At 34.9% G+C, this 14376-nt stretch overlaps 1 protein-coding gene across 1 annotated transcript; it reads right to left on the bottom strand.

Moving 5' to 3' along the window:
* Window positions 1-2765: 2765 nt before the first annotated feature.
* On the bottom strand, window positions 2766-5595 carry LOC115445694 (putative uncharacterized protein DDB_G0282133). The gene is made up of 2 exons (XM_030172072.2): window positions 3645-5595; window positions 2766-2910 (listed from the first exon to the last, which is right to left on the bottom strand). The coding sequence occupies exons 1-2, from the start codon at window positions 5579-5581 to the stop codon at window positions 2769-2771; spliced, it is 2079 nt and encodes a 692-aa protein (XP_030027932.1). The 5' UTR covers window positions 5582-5595; the 3' UTR covers window positions 2766-2768.
* Window positions 5596-14376: the final 8781 nt, after the last annotated feature.

Here is a 14376-nt window from a genome sequence, read left to right as displayed (position 1 = left end):
CGATTTCTTTTGTAAAAAAAAACACATTTTGTAATTGGAATATTAGGTTTAAAGAACACGACAGACGGTAAACATGCCTAAGTTTCAAAAACCTCTTTAATTGTGAAATTATAATCATTCATGTTAGCATTAATTGATAACTACATAATATATGGTCATACCTCATAGGCAATACCTATATTATTGTCAATGCATTCGATTTCAATAACATGAAATGGGGTACGTAATGGTAGAATTTAATGATATTTCTATTCAATGCCAGCAAGCCACACCACAAATGCGGTTAAAAATTGATTGCGGACCGTTAGTGTTGCCAAATGGTGCTAAAAGCTAAAGAGAAATTTAGCCAATGACAATTTCAGTGAATATGCCCAAAATTCGTATTAATTCGTATGATTTAAAATAGTATCTGTAGCCATTATTAGCCATTATTATTTTTTACGGTGGTTATTGTCCTACTTCTGGAAATGATAAGCGTAATGCAATGCACAAAGTACTTTGTAAATAAAAGTTCGGATTGAGTTTAGTGTTTACTATCCGCCATGGGGGTTATCATCCAACGACCGGCTAATTCGTCTCGTTTTCAGAAACAACAAAAACATATACATTTTTCCTTTATTAAAACTCTTCTAATAAATTGAATAAAGTGCGAGATTTTTATCGGGACACGGCAGAGATACCTCACTGCACATGTAAGTGGAGTGGAGTCGGAATATCTACTGACCACAGATGATTACCCCTCGGCAGTCGACACAATCATGCCGGCCTGTTTGTACCGGTTATACACGGGCTGACTCCGGAACACGACACACTTACATAGTCACAATGGCGGGTTTTACCACCTTGTGTACGATGGTCGATATCCAGGCGGATACGAAATATATCCTACTTTGGGGGAATTACATATCCAATAGGAACCTCGCGCCCTAGATACACAATTATCACCCATTTTCGATAATTATACATACATTTTCGAATCATTTGGGAAAGAAAAAAAAAATCCTACCATCAGCTAATCTATTAGTCGTAACTAATGAACAGAGTTCCTAAATTATAATAACATCAACAGCAATACTGGCACTTTAAAAAGTAATAGGCTATCAGGTGCGACCGGTTCAGTAACTCATCTACGCCTTATATCACTAAGATTACACTGTCTGCGAAATTATGTTCGATAAACTTTTGAACGGTCGCGGTAACCGAGGGCTGTTAGTGTCTCCTTATTTAAATGACGTCATAAAGAAATATCACCGCCCTAATATTGGCACATCTGTCGCCAAAAAGAAAAGAAGTTTCGATGCGACTTTTTATGGCGCGCCGCACTTTCCAATGTTTAGTAAGAAAATGTTTCTTGATACTTGGTGCGCCGTTTTGTGCGTCAAACTTGTTTTTATTACAACAGTATATTTAAGTATAACGGTTGTTCTTTATGTTCTAATGTGTTTCACGAGTTTTGTTTTATAACACGGTTTGTAGGCGTGAAATGGCTAAAAATACTTAAGAAAGATAACGATGACTTGAAAAGTAATTAAGCATTTTTTTATATTATCAGCTAGGGAATTTGTTACGTTGACCGCGATAAGCATTTTCCTTGTTACATTAATGAGTGTAAGTTATTATTGAAGCAAAAACTTAATTTAATTATGTGTATATTTTGCGAAAAGTATAATATTAAATAAGTATACTAATTGTTACACTCAGTTTCGTATACGTAACAAATTGTAACGAAACTAAAACAAAGTTGAAATATATCTCGTTGCAGAATAGCTGTGGATTGAACAGTAATTTGTATCCCAACAGGCATTTTATTGCATTTACGAATAAAATCAACGTAATGTCCCTCTTTCTCTCACTTACCAAAATGAAGGGAATCACGTAACGAACTTTTATAATATAAATTCTTTGTTGCCAACTTATTTGCGAAACAATATACCATTTTATTTTCAGAAAGGTATCATGTCTTAAGTACGTTGTTATTAATTATAGATTTATTGGTGAATAATGTTGAAAATGGACGACCGTAGATTTACGATAAAAAATTATAGCCAAAAAATTGAATAAATTCATTTTTTTTATTGTTGAAACCCTTTCAATGTTCTGTGTGGGTTTCATTTTTTTAACCAAATATCGATAGACATAGTCAATTAAAACTTTTTAACAAAAAATTATACCGCATTCAAAAACCACAAAAAAACAAAAAAAAATAATTTTACATTACTTATATACAGTTTACCAATTTTGGACTCGGTGCCTAATAAAAATTATACGTCAAAATGGTGTTACCAGTTATAAGTTAAATAAAAGTTTGGAAAAAACACCAATCCATGTTTTTATGGTTTAAATAATTATAAAACTTGAGGTTTAATTTATCACATAAACAACAAACTAATGTAACTTAACTAAGAACTTTTAACCTAGTGTCCACAATAGTTCAAATACTTCGCACGTTTAATAAAATAATGACCCATTCCAAAATTGCCAATTTGTGGGAATCGTCAAACAACCAATTTCTGTTTGCGGCCTTTTAGTTTTTTCCCTTTTTTTTCATGCTATAGATTTAATTTTTTACTTATCTTTAATAAACTCAATTTTATAGCAACTTCAAAAAAAAAGGTAGCAAACAAAAGTTAGTTTCCCACGACTGCCACAAATTAACGTTTTTGAAATAGGTCATTATTTCATTAAGATTGCGACTTATAGTTGAAGGTAGACTAATTTAAAAACGGAACAAAAATAACAAATAGTAAAACAATAATTTTGCGAAGTACTCAGTTATAATTTACATATTTTATTTTAAAACTTAACAACATAAACCAAAAATACCTTGATTTATTTAATATTTCACCTTTAGATGTCGCCTCACTGTCCACAATGGAATCCCCATCATCCTCGATGGTCATATATAACGACCTTGTGATAAAAAAAACAAAATCAGCTTTATACTATAGTGATATGATTTTTAAATTACTCATATGTCATGAGTAAGAGGAAACACTATCATAATACGGAATTCACGCGTTACTTAAATATACACACCTAAAATCTAAATTATAAAAAAACAAAATCAGCTTTAAATAATAACGCTATGATTTTTAATTACTCATATTATGGCAGAGTGAGAAGAAAAACTGTTATAATACGGAATTCATTTGTTACTTAAATATAATATTATAATAGATATACATAAAATCTAAATAATAAAGAAAAACAAAATCAGCTTTAAACTATAACTCTTTGATTTTTAAATTACTCATATGGCATGGTTTTTTAGTTGTCGAGGTACGTAAGGAACGGAGCTAAAATGTCAGGCTGTCCCTGCTAGCGACAAATACTTTGTATTTGTATATAAAAGTGTTACATTGGAAATAAAGGCAATACATATATCCGTAAAAGATATACATTCGACTGATATAAACTATACCTGCGACCACCATAACGTACAACTAAATTTCGAAAATCCTATCCATAAACTCATTACACAATGCTTATAACACAATTTAATAAAATGCTGTAATGCTTATCGATATAGTTAATTTAAGAAGCGGAACAAAATTACAAACTTTCGTACAATAATTGGTAATGCCGAGTTATGAAACGAAATTTATAAATTACAAATTTCATGATACAGCTAAAAAAATATGTACCTTATTTTATCTTTTGTTTCACCTCTATATGGCACTCCATTGATTACAAGTCCGCCACTGTCTTGTTCCCCCGTTTGCGCCACTACAAGCTCGCCATTGTGTGAATACCAAAATATACCATTATTTTTTAAATTTAATTTCCGCGTAAAGTCTATCTCCAAAACACTTCCTGAATACATCCACACGCCATCCGGATCGACGTTACTATACAAATCTACTATTATCATAAAAGATTTGTTGCCTCCAACTTCGTCTGTGTGGACGGCCTTTACCATCAACCAATCTGAATTCGCCATCACTTCAATATCCTTCCCATCGTAGCCGCTAAGTGGTATCGTCACTATGTAACGATCGTTTATTATCGTAGTATCAGCATAGGGCACCATGCTTCGGGTCAAATTGTACATGTTTCGTCGTAGCTTGTCCATACTGTGGCGGATATTATTCATATAGTTACTGAGATCAGTACGAAATTGGATTTTGTTCTGGTTCATGGTTTGCCGCAGATCATGAATACTTTGACGGAAGTTATTCATATCACTATTGATATTATTACGAAATTGGATTTTGTTCTGGTTCATGGCTTGCCGCAGATCATTAATACTTTGACGGAACTTATTCATATCATTATTTATATTATTACGATATTGGATTTTGTTTTGGTTTATGGTTTGCCGTAGATCATTAATACTTTGACGAAACTTGTTTCTATCGTTATGGACAACAATGGGCAATTGCATTTTGTTCTGGTTCATGGTTTGCTTCAGATCATCGATACTTTGACGGAATTTATCCATATCATTAATTAGTTTATTACGAAATTGTTCGTTGTACTTTTTCACGACTTGCTCCAGGTCGTCTGCACTGTGGCGAAACTTATCTGTATCTTCATTGAAATCAATACGAAATTGGTCAATGATCTTCTTTATGATTTGTCGCATACCGTCCACACTTTGGTTGAAGTTGTCCATATTATTATACAAATTAATACGAAATTGATTGTTGGTTCTGCTCATAGTCTGTTGCAGATCATTAATACTGTGGTAGAACTCATCAATATCATTGTTGAATTTATCACGAAATTGATCCTTGCTCGTGTTCATGGTTTGTCGTAGACTATTAATACCGTGATGAAAATTATTTATATCTTTATTCGAATTAATAAGAAATTGGTCCATTTTCTTGTTCATGATTGGTTGCAGATCAGTTACACTGTGGTAAAATACATCCATATCGTTATCGAATGTATTATTAAATTGTTCCTTCGTCTTGTTCATGATTTGTTGCAGGTCATTAATACTGTGGTAAAATTCATTCATATCTCTACTGAATGTCTCATGAAATTGTTCCTCGTTCTTGTTCATGGTCTGTTGGAAATCATTGAAACTGTTGTAGAATTCATCCAAATCTTTATTTATTGTACTATTAAATTGTTCTTTGTTGTTCATAGTCTGCTTCAGATCATCAATACTTTCGTAGAACTTATCTATATCATTGTAAAATTTATTAATCGTTTGGTCCTTATTCTCGCTCGTAGTTTTTCGCAGATCATCAATACTCTGGTAGAACATATCCATATAATTATTGAAATTATTATTTAATTGTTCTTTGTTCTTGTTCGAGGTTTCTTGCAGATTATCAATACTGCGGCGAAACTCATCCATGTCGTTATTAAAATCATTAATTAATTGTTCTCGGTTCTTGTCCATGGTTTGTCGCAGTTCGTCCATGCTGTGGTGGAAATCATCCATATCTTTTTTGAATTTAATAATAAATGGGTCCACATTCTCGTTGATCAAAGTGGCTTTATTCATACTGTTGTTGACGACAACTCTCCCGGTATACAATTGGTCCTTATTCAAGTTTAAAGATAAAGGTGTCACGAACTCGGCTCGCGCTGTAGCCGCTATTAATAAACTCACAATCACAAACAACATCTTGTTACTGGTCCTCGTTAACGTCTGTCGTCGATTCGTCATCCCAACTTATTTATATAGGTGCGTGACCAAGGTTATCAGTTACTAGCTTTTGCTTGTGGCTTCGCCCGCTTGAATAAGTTTTTCTGGATAAAAAGTAGCCTATAGCATTCCGGAGTAATGTAGCTTCCTATCAGTGAAAATAAATCAAAATCGGTTTACTAGTTCCTGAAATTAGCGCTTTCAAACAAACTCTTCAACTTTGTATATTCGTATAGACTGTGACGTAAATATTACCAATGGTCTTATTGTTTTTATACATAATAAAATTATATTGTTATTTAAGAGTTCACATTCGATGATAATGTGTGGGATTATTCCAATATCTTTTTTTATTTATATATAAAGTGTATATGTGGTATATATCTTGCTATTCTCTAGATACCTCTTGCAAGATACCAGTATCAGTTAAAGAATTTTCTTAATTAAATTAGTAGTCCAAAGGTGTAACGCATTCAAATGAAATAACAAACATCTTAAACTTATGATGTCATAAATTACTCATAGAGAGAGAACAGTCATACAGCGGAAACCCCGTATTATTTGCCTACTCGGGCACGTTTTGGCAAAACCCACAGCTTAATAATAATAATAATATCAGCCCTGTATTATATACTTGCCCACTGCTGAGCACGGGCCTCCTCTACTACTGAGAGGGGTTAGACCTTAGTCCACCATGCTGGCCTAGTGCGGATTGGTAGACTTCACACACCTTCGAAATTCTTATAGAGAACTTCTCAGATGTGCAGGTTTCCTCATGATGTTTTCCTTCACCGTTAAAGCGAACGATAAATGCACAAGAAGCGGCGATAGCCTAGTTGGGTGTGAAACGGACTGCCAAGACGAATGTCCGCAGGTTCAAACCCACAGCTTACGGTTATAGATTATGAGAATTTTGATAAGACACCGCGGATAAAAACTAAAGCCATCAATGGGGAAGAGTGACATTTTCCAAAAGGTAATTTTAAAAAAAACCCTTAGCTAACATATCGCAGCCAATAGATAACAAAAATTAAGGCAAACGTAAATTAACCTATAAGGGAAGCCGGTAGGAATCGGAAGCCGTATGAAGCCGCTTCGCAACTGAAAGCCGTAGAAAACGTACTAAAGTTGCTAATAAATATAAACGTATATTGACAGTATTTAAACTTATCGCTTACATAAGGTCAGAAAGGGATGCATACTTATTAAATTAAGGCGATACCTCAAGGTCCATTTTCATACATTTTGTTTCGGCTTTAATCTGGGTAACTAAACAAGTATTGGCAAGTAAAGAATTTAAATTCACGTCTAGTTAGTGATTAGTTCTCGCAGTTGAAGAAAAATGTAAAAATAATTAATAATCATGGATATTTCTGCCTTTAAAATTTCGTCATATTAAATTTTAAAGGCTGAAATATCCATGATTATTAATTATTTTACATTTTTCTTTCAACTGCGAGAACTAATCACTAACTAGACGTGAATTTAAATTCTTTACTTGCCAATACTTGTTTAGTTACCCAGATTAAAGCCGAAACAAAATGTATGAAAATGGACCTTGAGCTACCACCTTAATATGAAATATACGTAACTAGTTTCTTAGCAATTTTTTTATGCTAATGATGTGACAATGACGACTTTAAAAATATCGATACGCAATAGATATTTGAGAAACATTTTGATTAGTTTATTAATTATTTTTAAGGCTCATATAGTTTCATCGCAATCTATACAGTGGGTTTCCCTTGTTAACACCGCTTCATTAGGTGTTGATAAGAAATAATAGTCCCACATATTTTTATTTGTAGATAAAGGTCACAATAAGTATAGTTAATTAACCTTTTCTTGGAACACAAATTTTTGTGTATAAACTATTTCATAAGTATGTCTTACTCAGATTAATAACTAAATATGGATACCGGACTGAAATAAAAGTTACGAAACATCAATCTTATTCATCTCGGACAATACAGCGATTACACGAGAGTGAGTGAAACAATGAATACTTTGTTTATATTTATTTCAAAAGAGTCTTCAGAAGAAGTGTTAATTTGGACACATTGCTTAAAATACGTCTGAATAGAAAGCGATCTTTATATGACATTTGTTAATATGTCACATCAACTTAATTTGATAAATTTACCGTAACTTTTCCTACTTTCAACTTTGACATTAGCAAAATCATCGTCTGCCGACGATGGAGCCACAATCTAAAAAAAATAATTGAATTTAACTTAATTGGATGGCTAATATGTCTGACGTAATGTAGACGGCAAACGTTTATTTTCCTTTAAAATACCTATTTTCATGGTATATTAACTAAATCCTTATAAAATATATGTCTCTACTCTGTCTCGGAATTTGTGCTAGCCAGAACAAGTGTGGTTAAAAGTTGCTCATCACATACAAGCTGGAAAGAAAATACGAATGAGTTGGTGACTTTTCACAGGTGAGTTATGCTGTAGAATCAGCATTTATTCCTTATCTTGAAATAACTAGATATTCACAATATATAGTTTATTACATTGACTATATTTTCCGAATAAAGTTTGGGCTCTTTTATTGCATTTTATTTTATTATTTACAAATGATTACAGTTATGGTAGGGATGTGACAAATTGTAGTTATCGATTAAGTTGAACACCTTATACTTTTTATTTTAGATTCTGGAAAGAGAATGCCTTAAATTTTTTGGATACGTCGCATTAGAAGGGGCAATTAGATACCAGAAAAATCGATTACGATTTATATTAATTTATTTTTAACAAAAATAATTAATAATTTGCTTGAAATAAAGGGTTCAAAATGATACGACACTTTTAATGACAAAATATTTAGTGTTACTTCCAGATTAAATCTTAAAAATCTCATTGTTGAAGTCCCCTGAGTCAGTATCAGGTACAAATTAATCGTTTCAAAAATGTCTCCAACAAATAAGGTTTTCTGGTATCTAATTGCCTAAAAAATATAAAAAAGTGCTGTTTTTAAATATATATGAAACGTAGTGTCGCAAAGAATGTCTCTTACCGACTAGTGTGACCTCTAAACAAAAATGCTATAAATTTTATGTAAAATTTTAGTCAATATTAGCTCACTCACTAAATTGGTACTTCATATAGAAAACCTATTGATAGTTCATATAGAATTTCGTGAACAACGCCTTCAGCTTACGAAACACCGGGACTGAGGAACACCTTCGGTACCGGACGCCTATTTCAGTTCGGACTGTATCGTAGAAATATTAATGAAGTGCGGCTTGGCATTCCGGACGCTCGGACATGAGTTGGTGACACAGACGGGCGTCAAAACGCTCTAACTCGCGTTTTAAATTTAATTATTTTAATTTATCACTTTCCATTAAATCGGATTATTATTATTAAATTGTTATTATAATTGTCTAAACACCCCCCGCCCCTCTCATCCACTTTTAATATTTCATTCGTATTGTATTAGGTGCATGCTGTGACGACTCGTAATTAAAATAAAATTTTGCTTTTTGTTTGAAACCTTATATTAATCAGACATCGATGTATGTTTTGTGATTTGTTCCTTTTAATAAATAAATCTCTTAGGATTTTAAATAATGATAGTCATTTTTACAGTACAGTGCTATAATTTAAGCATATGCGCCTCAGTGGCCATTCGACGCTCGTACCAACTGCCAAGACCAATATTTGTTGAACCCGGTAATATTTCTCAAGTACCTCGAATTTTTCTAGTAATTACCAGTAAATATTCATTAAGTAATAATGTTCCATAGACAATTTCAGGTCTTTAGAGTCTATTTCCTCTATTACGTGCGGTTTCAACATTCTAATTGCAAACTCCAAACTTCACAACTCAACAGGAACTGGCGTTCCCTAGAGCTAAGTTAATTAAGTCGAGAAGTGTTTACATCATAGCAATCAAATATACACCGATGACCTTAATCTACGAGTAACTGCCCTTGACACAATTTGACGCTGTTGCAAACGTAACCAATCCATACGTCCCACTTAAGTGAAAAAATGCTGTTGATTTAATATAAATTTTATTATTGTTATATGCGGCTGTGGCGAAAGATCCATATAATCCGATGCCTACCGGCTTCCCTTTATGTAGAATTTTATCATTAGAACGATTTGTAGACCGTATTTATGCACATTAGTACCTATATGTAGCAGTAGCGAAAGGTAACATTTTTCGAAAGGTAACCCGAGGCAAAACAAAATTGCCTTAGTTAACATATCGCGGCTAATTTAACAGAAAACAAAAATTAAGCCAAACATAATTAAACCTAAAAGGGAAGCCGGTAGGAATCGAGTTGTATGAACTTATCGCCAATGATATACATAGTGTCAGATTCCCTTTCGGGATATTTATCTTTTCACCACTGATGTAGGGCCATCCACGTAAGACTTACGTCCAATTTACAAAAACCTAGCCGCACTAAACAACTACCAATAAAAATGTTTGAACTGAGCCACTAAGTCATGCAAAATTATTTTATTATGGATTAGATTTCCGTGGTTAGCACACGGAAAATCCTCCATATTGGTTCGTTCTGACCAATCGTGTTTCAGAATCATTCGGTGTTTATTCGGTAAAAGAACCGGAATAATTTTAGTAACCAGATATTATGAAGTCTAAGTCGAAGAAGCTAAGCTAATGTCTTTCATTAGTCGATATAATAATATTTTGATAATGATGAATTGACTGCCTCGGTGGCATAGTTGTAATGCCTACGCGGTGCTAGATTACCACGATGAAGTCCTAGGTTAGAAACACGGGTCGAGTAAAAAAAACTATAACTGGGTTTTCCCATCTTAAAAGTTACCAAGTTGCACCTTCTAGTTAGGAAGCAGTCTATCCTGCGCCTGGGCTCTCTCCGGTCATGTCGATTGCCATCTCACCCGACTATGAAAGCGTAGCAACAGAGAGTGCATCTGTGTATTGCGCACACACTTGTACACTATAATATCTTCTGCGTACCTGGCTGATCTCAGTTGAGAGTGTCTGCCGTAACCGAAATTCGGCTAGGAGGGATTCATTCATTTTGATAATTCGTATAGTAGAGGAGACCCAGTGTACCGAATTGTTTTTGCAGAGTAAGAAAACATAACAGTTAAGTAGCCTAAATTACTGTATTGAATAAAAAAATAGCGCCATCTATATTCATTGTACCATAAACCCAAAAAACAATTACAAACTTAGTTATTACACACAAATAGAATTAGAGACAAACGTTAATAGCTTTTAAAAGTAAAACATAACGTATAAAACTGAACCGCACGTTTGTGGAGCCATTAATATCGAAAGTTTTCGCTACCAATATGGTTGGCAGGCTGTGCGCGGCGCCTAATAAAAGATAAAAGCCGCTGTAACTCGTTCCTAAGTTCTGTACTATTAGTGAAAGCGATGTTATTGCTTTTATTTGGACATTACTGAGATTTTTCTTTTATTAATTAAATAGAAATCATGAGATCTGCGGGATGCGTACTGAAAAACAGAGACTTGATTGGCTTAGCAAGGTGCATTGATACATTGCGTACATATGTGATCATGTTCATTGACTACAGCAGTGACGGGCTTCGGATAGGTAAATAGGACTGCCGCCCAGGTCTTTGCTCTTTGAGAAGCCTCTCGTTTGCATGGGACACAAGAAAAATCATCCTTTGACAATCGGGTAAAAAGGCCTACAAAAACGCACTAATCTATACGGCGTCATTTTGACTATACGTAACGCAATGTAAAAATGAATAACATAAGTTACTAGAACCGTTGTCATCAAATTAAAAGTATACGTTTAGAACAAAATAAATATACATAAAAGATTTATTAAAATTTTACTTGCCCTTATGCAACTACTATAAGAGAGGTCGTCGCAACGGTAACATGACACTTTCAGTCCAAAATACACGCACACATGCCATCCATATTTTGTACTAATCTACAAAATTATTAAATAAATAAAGAAATGAATTTTTTAAGAAATCGTTCGTTGTTCATGTATTATTTTTGCCACAATTTTAGTTATGTTTAACTCTAGTTAGATAAGAGAATTTGGTTTCAATTATTAATGCAATGTCATAATGACCCTACACAGTAATGGTACAATAAAATATCTCCTCCCTTCTTTAATATACTAAAGCTAGGTTTTCCAATTAAATTTACATTCCTTTTTATTCATTGCATACTTCATTATAAATACTTACAAGGCATCGAGTCATATTCAAGAGATTTCATGCAAATAAATTATTTTCTAGATTAAATTATGAGTAACATTTAAGACGTAACTGACTTTAATAAAGTTCGACTTGAATTTACCAATTCATTCGCGAAGACAATTTCGCTGCTTATTAGCGCATTTTGTCTGCATTATCAAAGGTCACAGACCTTTATTTCGTATAAATTATACATATTAGCCGTTTTTGCAACATTTTTCATTGATGCTCTGCTCCTATTGGTCATAGCGTGGTATTATATAGCTTTCCTTGATAAATGGGCTATCCAACACTGAAACATTTTTAAACTCAAACCAGTACATAATGAGATTAGCGCGTTCAAACAAACAAGTTCTTCAGATTATATAATAGTATAGATAGATAATAAAATATTTTCACATTTTAAGCTATAATACGTAGACATCTACAAAAGGATCGGTGGAAGTCTTAGATCATTCAGATGGTAAAACGTCCACTTCTCATCGCTTTGTTTAGGTTCTATAGAAATCTTTGTGGTGCTAATACACTAAACTGTTCTATCATGCCACTCAATCAATTTCTCGATCCACAAAAACTGGTCACGTCAGTATACTTCCAGTACATTCTGCTGGTGGTAGGTTATATTTTATATCCACCCGGATAGCGATCACAAGATGTTAAAACCCGTCATAGTGGCCCACGTAAGTGTGTCGCGTTCCAGGACCAACCTGTGTATATTCGGTACCAACAGGCCGGCATAATTGTATCAACTGTCGAGGGGTAATCATTTCTCGTCAGTCGAAATTCTACTGGACCCCACTCCACTTACCATCAGGTGCAGTGAGGTCACTGCCGAGCACGTATTCAAAATCTTTGGTTTTCTGCCATAACACTATGCTAAACGGTATTCATTGAAGCAATACAGCATCAAACGAAGCGAAACGGAACTAAAATTTATAGAATCAAATGAATGTAAGCCCGTACCTAAATAAGAAATTGCATCGAAATGGTTCCCTTCTCGGTCCATTAGCTTTAATAAACTGGTGGCTGCGTGAATTGAAACGTTTTCTTTATTATAAAGGAATGCGTTCCGATGGACGGAACGGGATTGTATCGAGTTAAGCTTCTTTCGCGCTAGAGAAAAATTACTGTAGTGTCAAATAGCTGCGCGTTCAGAACATGTTATCGTTATTTTATTTTCACGACAATAAACACGGGATTATAGTGAATCCTTATATTCTCTCCACTGCTTCGTATCTCATCAGTGTCATATCGAGTGGAATGCGTGGATTTTTAGATTTGAAAATATATTTTTATACGTTTTTTTTGTGTCGATAGTGATCATGGGCGCCGCCAGAATTACTTTTAAGGAGGTGCATATGCCATAAATAGGTACTACCTACATATCATTTTTTTTTTCAAACGGAAATCTTGTAGTTATTTGCATAATAATAATAATAATGCAGGGGCGGCTTTGTGGCGAGCCGACGGTGAGTGGCGACACCGCGTTCCCTGATTCCGTGGGGGCTAAATGAGACCCCCTGACCTTTGGCTTGCCTTAACTGGCCGGCTAGGGGTGGAAGTCGCAAGAGCTAAGAACCTCAGCTCCAGGGTGGAAGTGCTCAATCTGCGTAATAGCGAGGAAACCCGCTCCGGGACGCGATAGCGACCCGCGATGGTGAAATCGGTGCACACCTCTCGACACCCTTAAGCCACCCACACCGGTGTTGCGTCCTTGGCTTACGCCACTTATGGGATGCCCATCTAGTGGGGGCAAGTCACCGTCTGCCTTGAATACATAAGATTGAGATATTTTACTTGGCAGGCGTCCCGTTGTCTCAATCAATAGCCCAGCAACCAGTCCAGCTAGATCCCATCCATAGACCCAATATAATTCCCATCTTTTCTGCAATAGTCCCTGCACCTTGCAAGCGCTGTCTTTGGCTGTATTTCCTCCATAAGTACAGACAGAGAGAGTACTCGCAAGGTGTATAAACCCCAACTAGAGTAATGTATCTTAAAGGGGCCTCTACGTGTTGGATCCATGTCCCCACGCAAGCCTTCCAAAAGGACCGGCCTTTATGCCGTGATTTCCCGCAGGAATAATAATAATAATATCAGCCCTGTATTTTATACTTGCCCACTGCTGAGCACGGGTCTCCTCTACTACTGAGAGGGATTAGGCCTTAGTCCACCACGCTGGCCTAGTGCGGATTGGTAGACTTCACACACCTTCGAAATTCCTATAGAGAACTTCTCAGATATGCAGTTTTCCTCACAATGTTTTCCTTCACCGTTAAAGCCAACGATAAATTCACAAAGAATACACACTTGATTTTAGAAAAGTCAGAGGTGTGTGCCCTTGGGTTTTGAACCTGCGGACATTAGTCTTGGCAGTCCGTTCCACACCCAACTAGGCTATCGCCGCTTTCTTTATTTATATATGCTAAACCATAATAAAACCTCTGTGGTCGGTAGTTCCCATCGTCATTCAGTTATTTTTATTGTGATTTGTTCCGGCCAGGAGGGTGCATGTGCACCACCTTGCAGCCCCTTCCCGGCGCCCATGATAATGATTATTGAATTTGCTGA

The sequence above is a fragment of the Manduca sexta genome, chromosome 22 (genome assembly GCF_014839805.1).
Source record: "Manduca sexta isolate Smith_Timp_Sample1 chromosome 22, JHU_Msex_v1.0, whole genome shotgun sequence".
Taxonomy (NCBI): Eukaryota; Metazoa; Arthropoda; class Insecta; order Lepidoptera; family Sphingidae; genus Manduca; species Manduca sexta.
The sequence above is the reverse complement of the archived record's forward strand: the minus strand, read 5'-3'. Positions and strand labels throughout refer to the sequence as shown.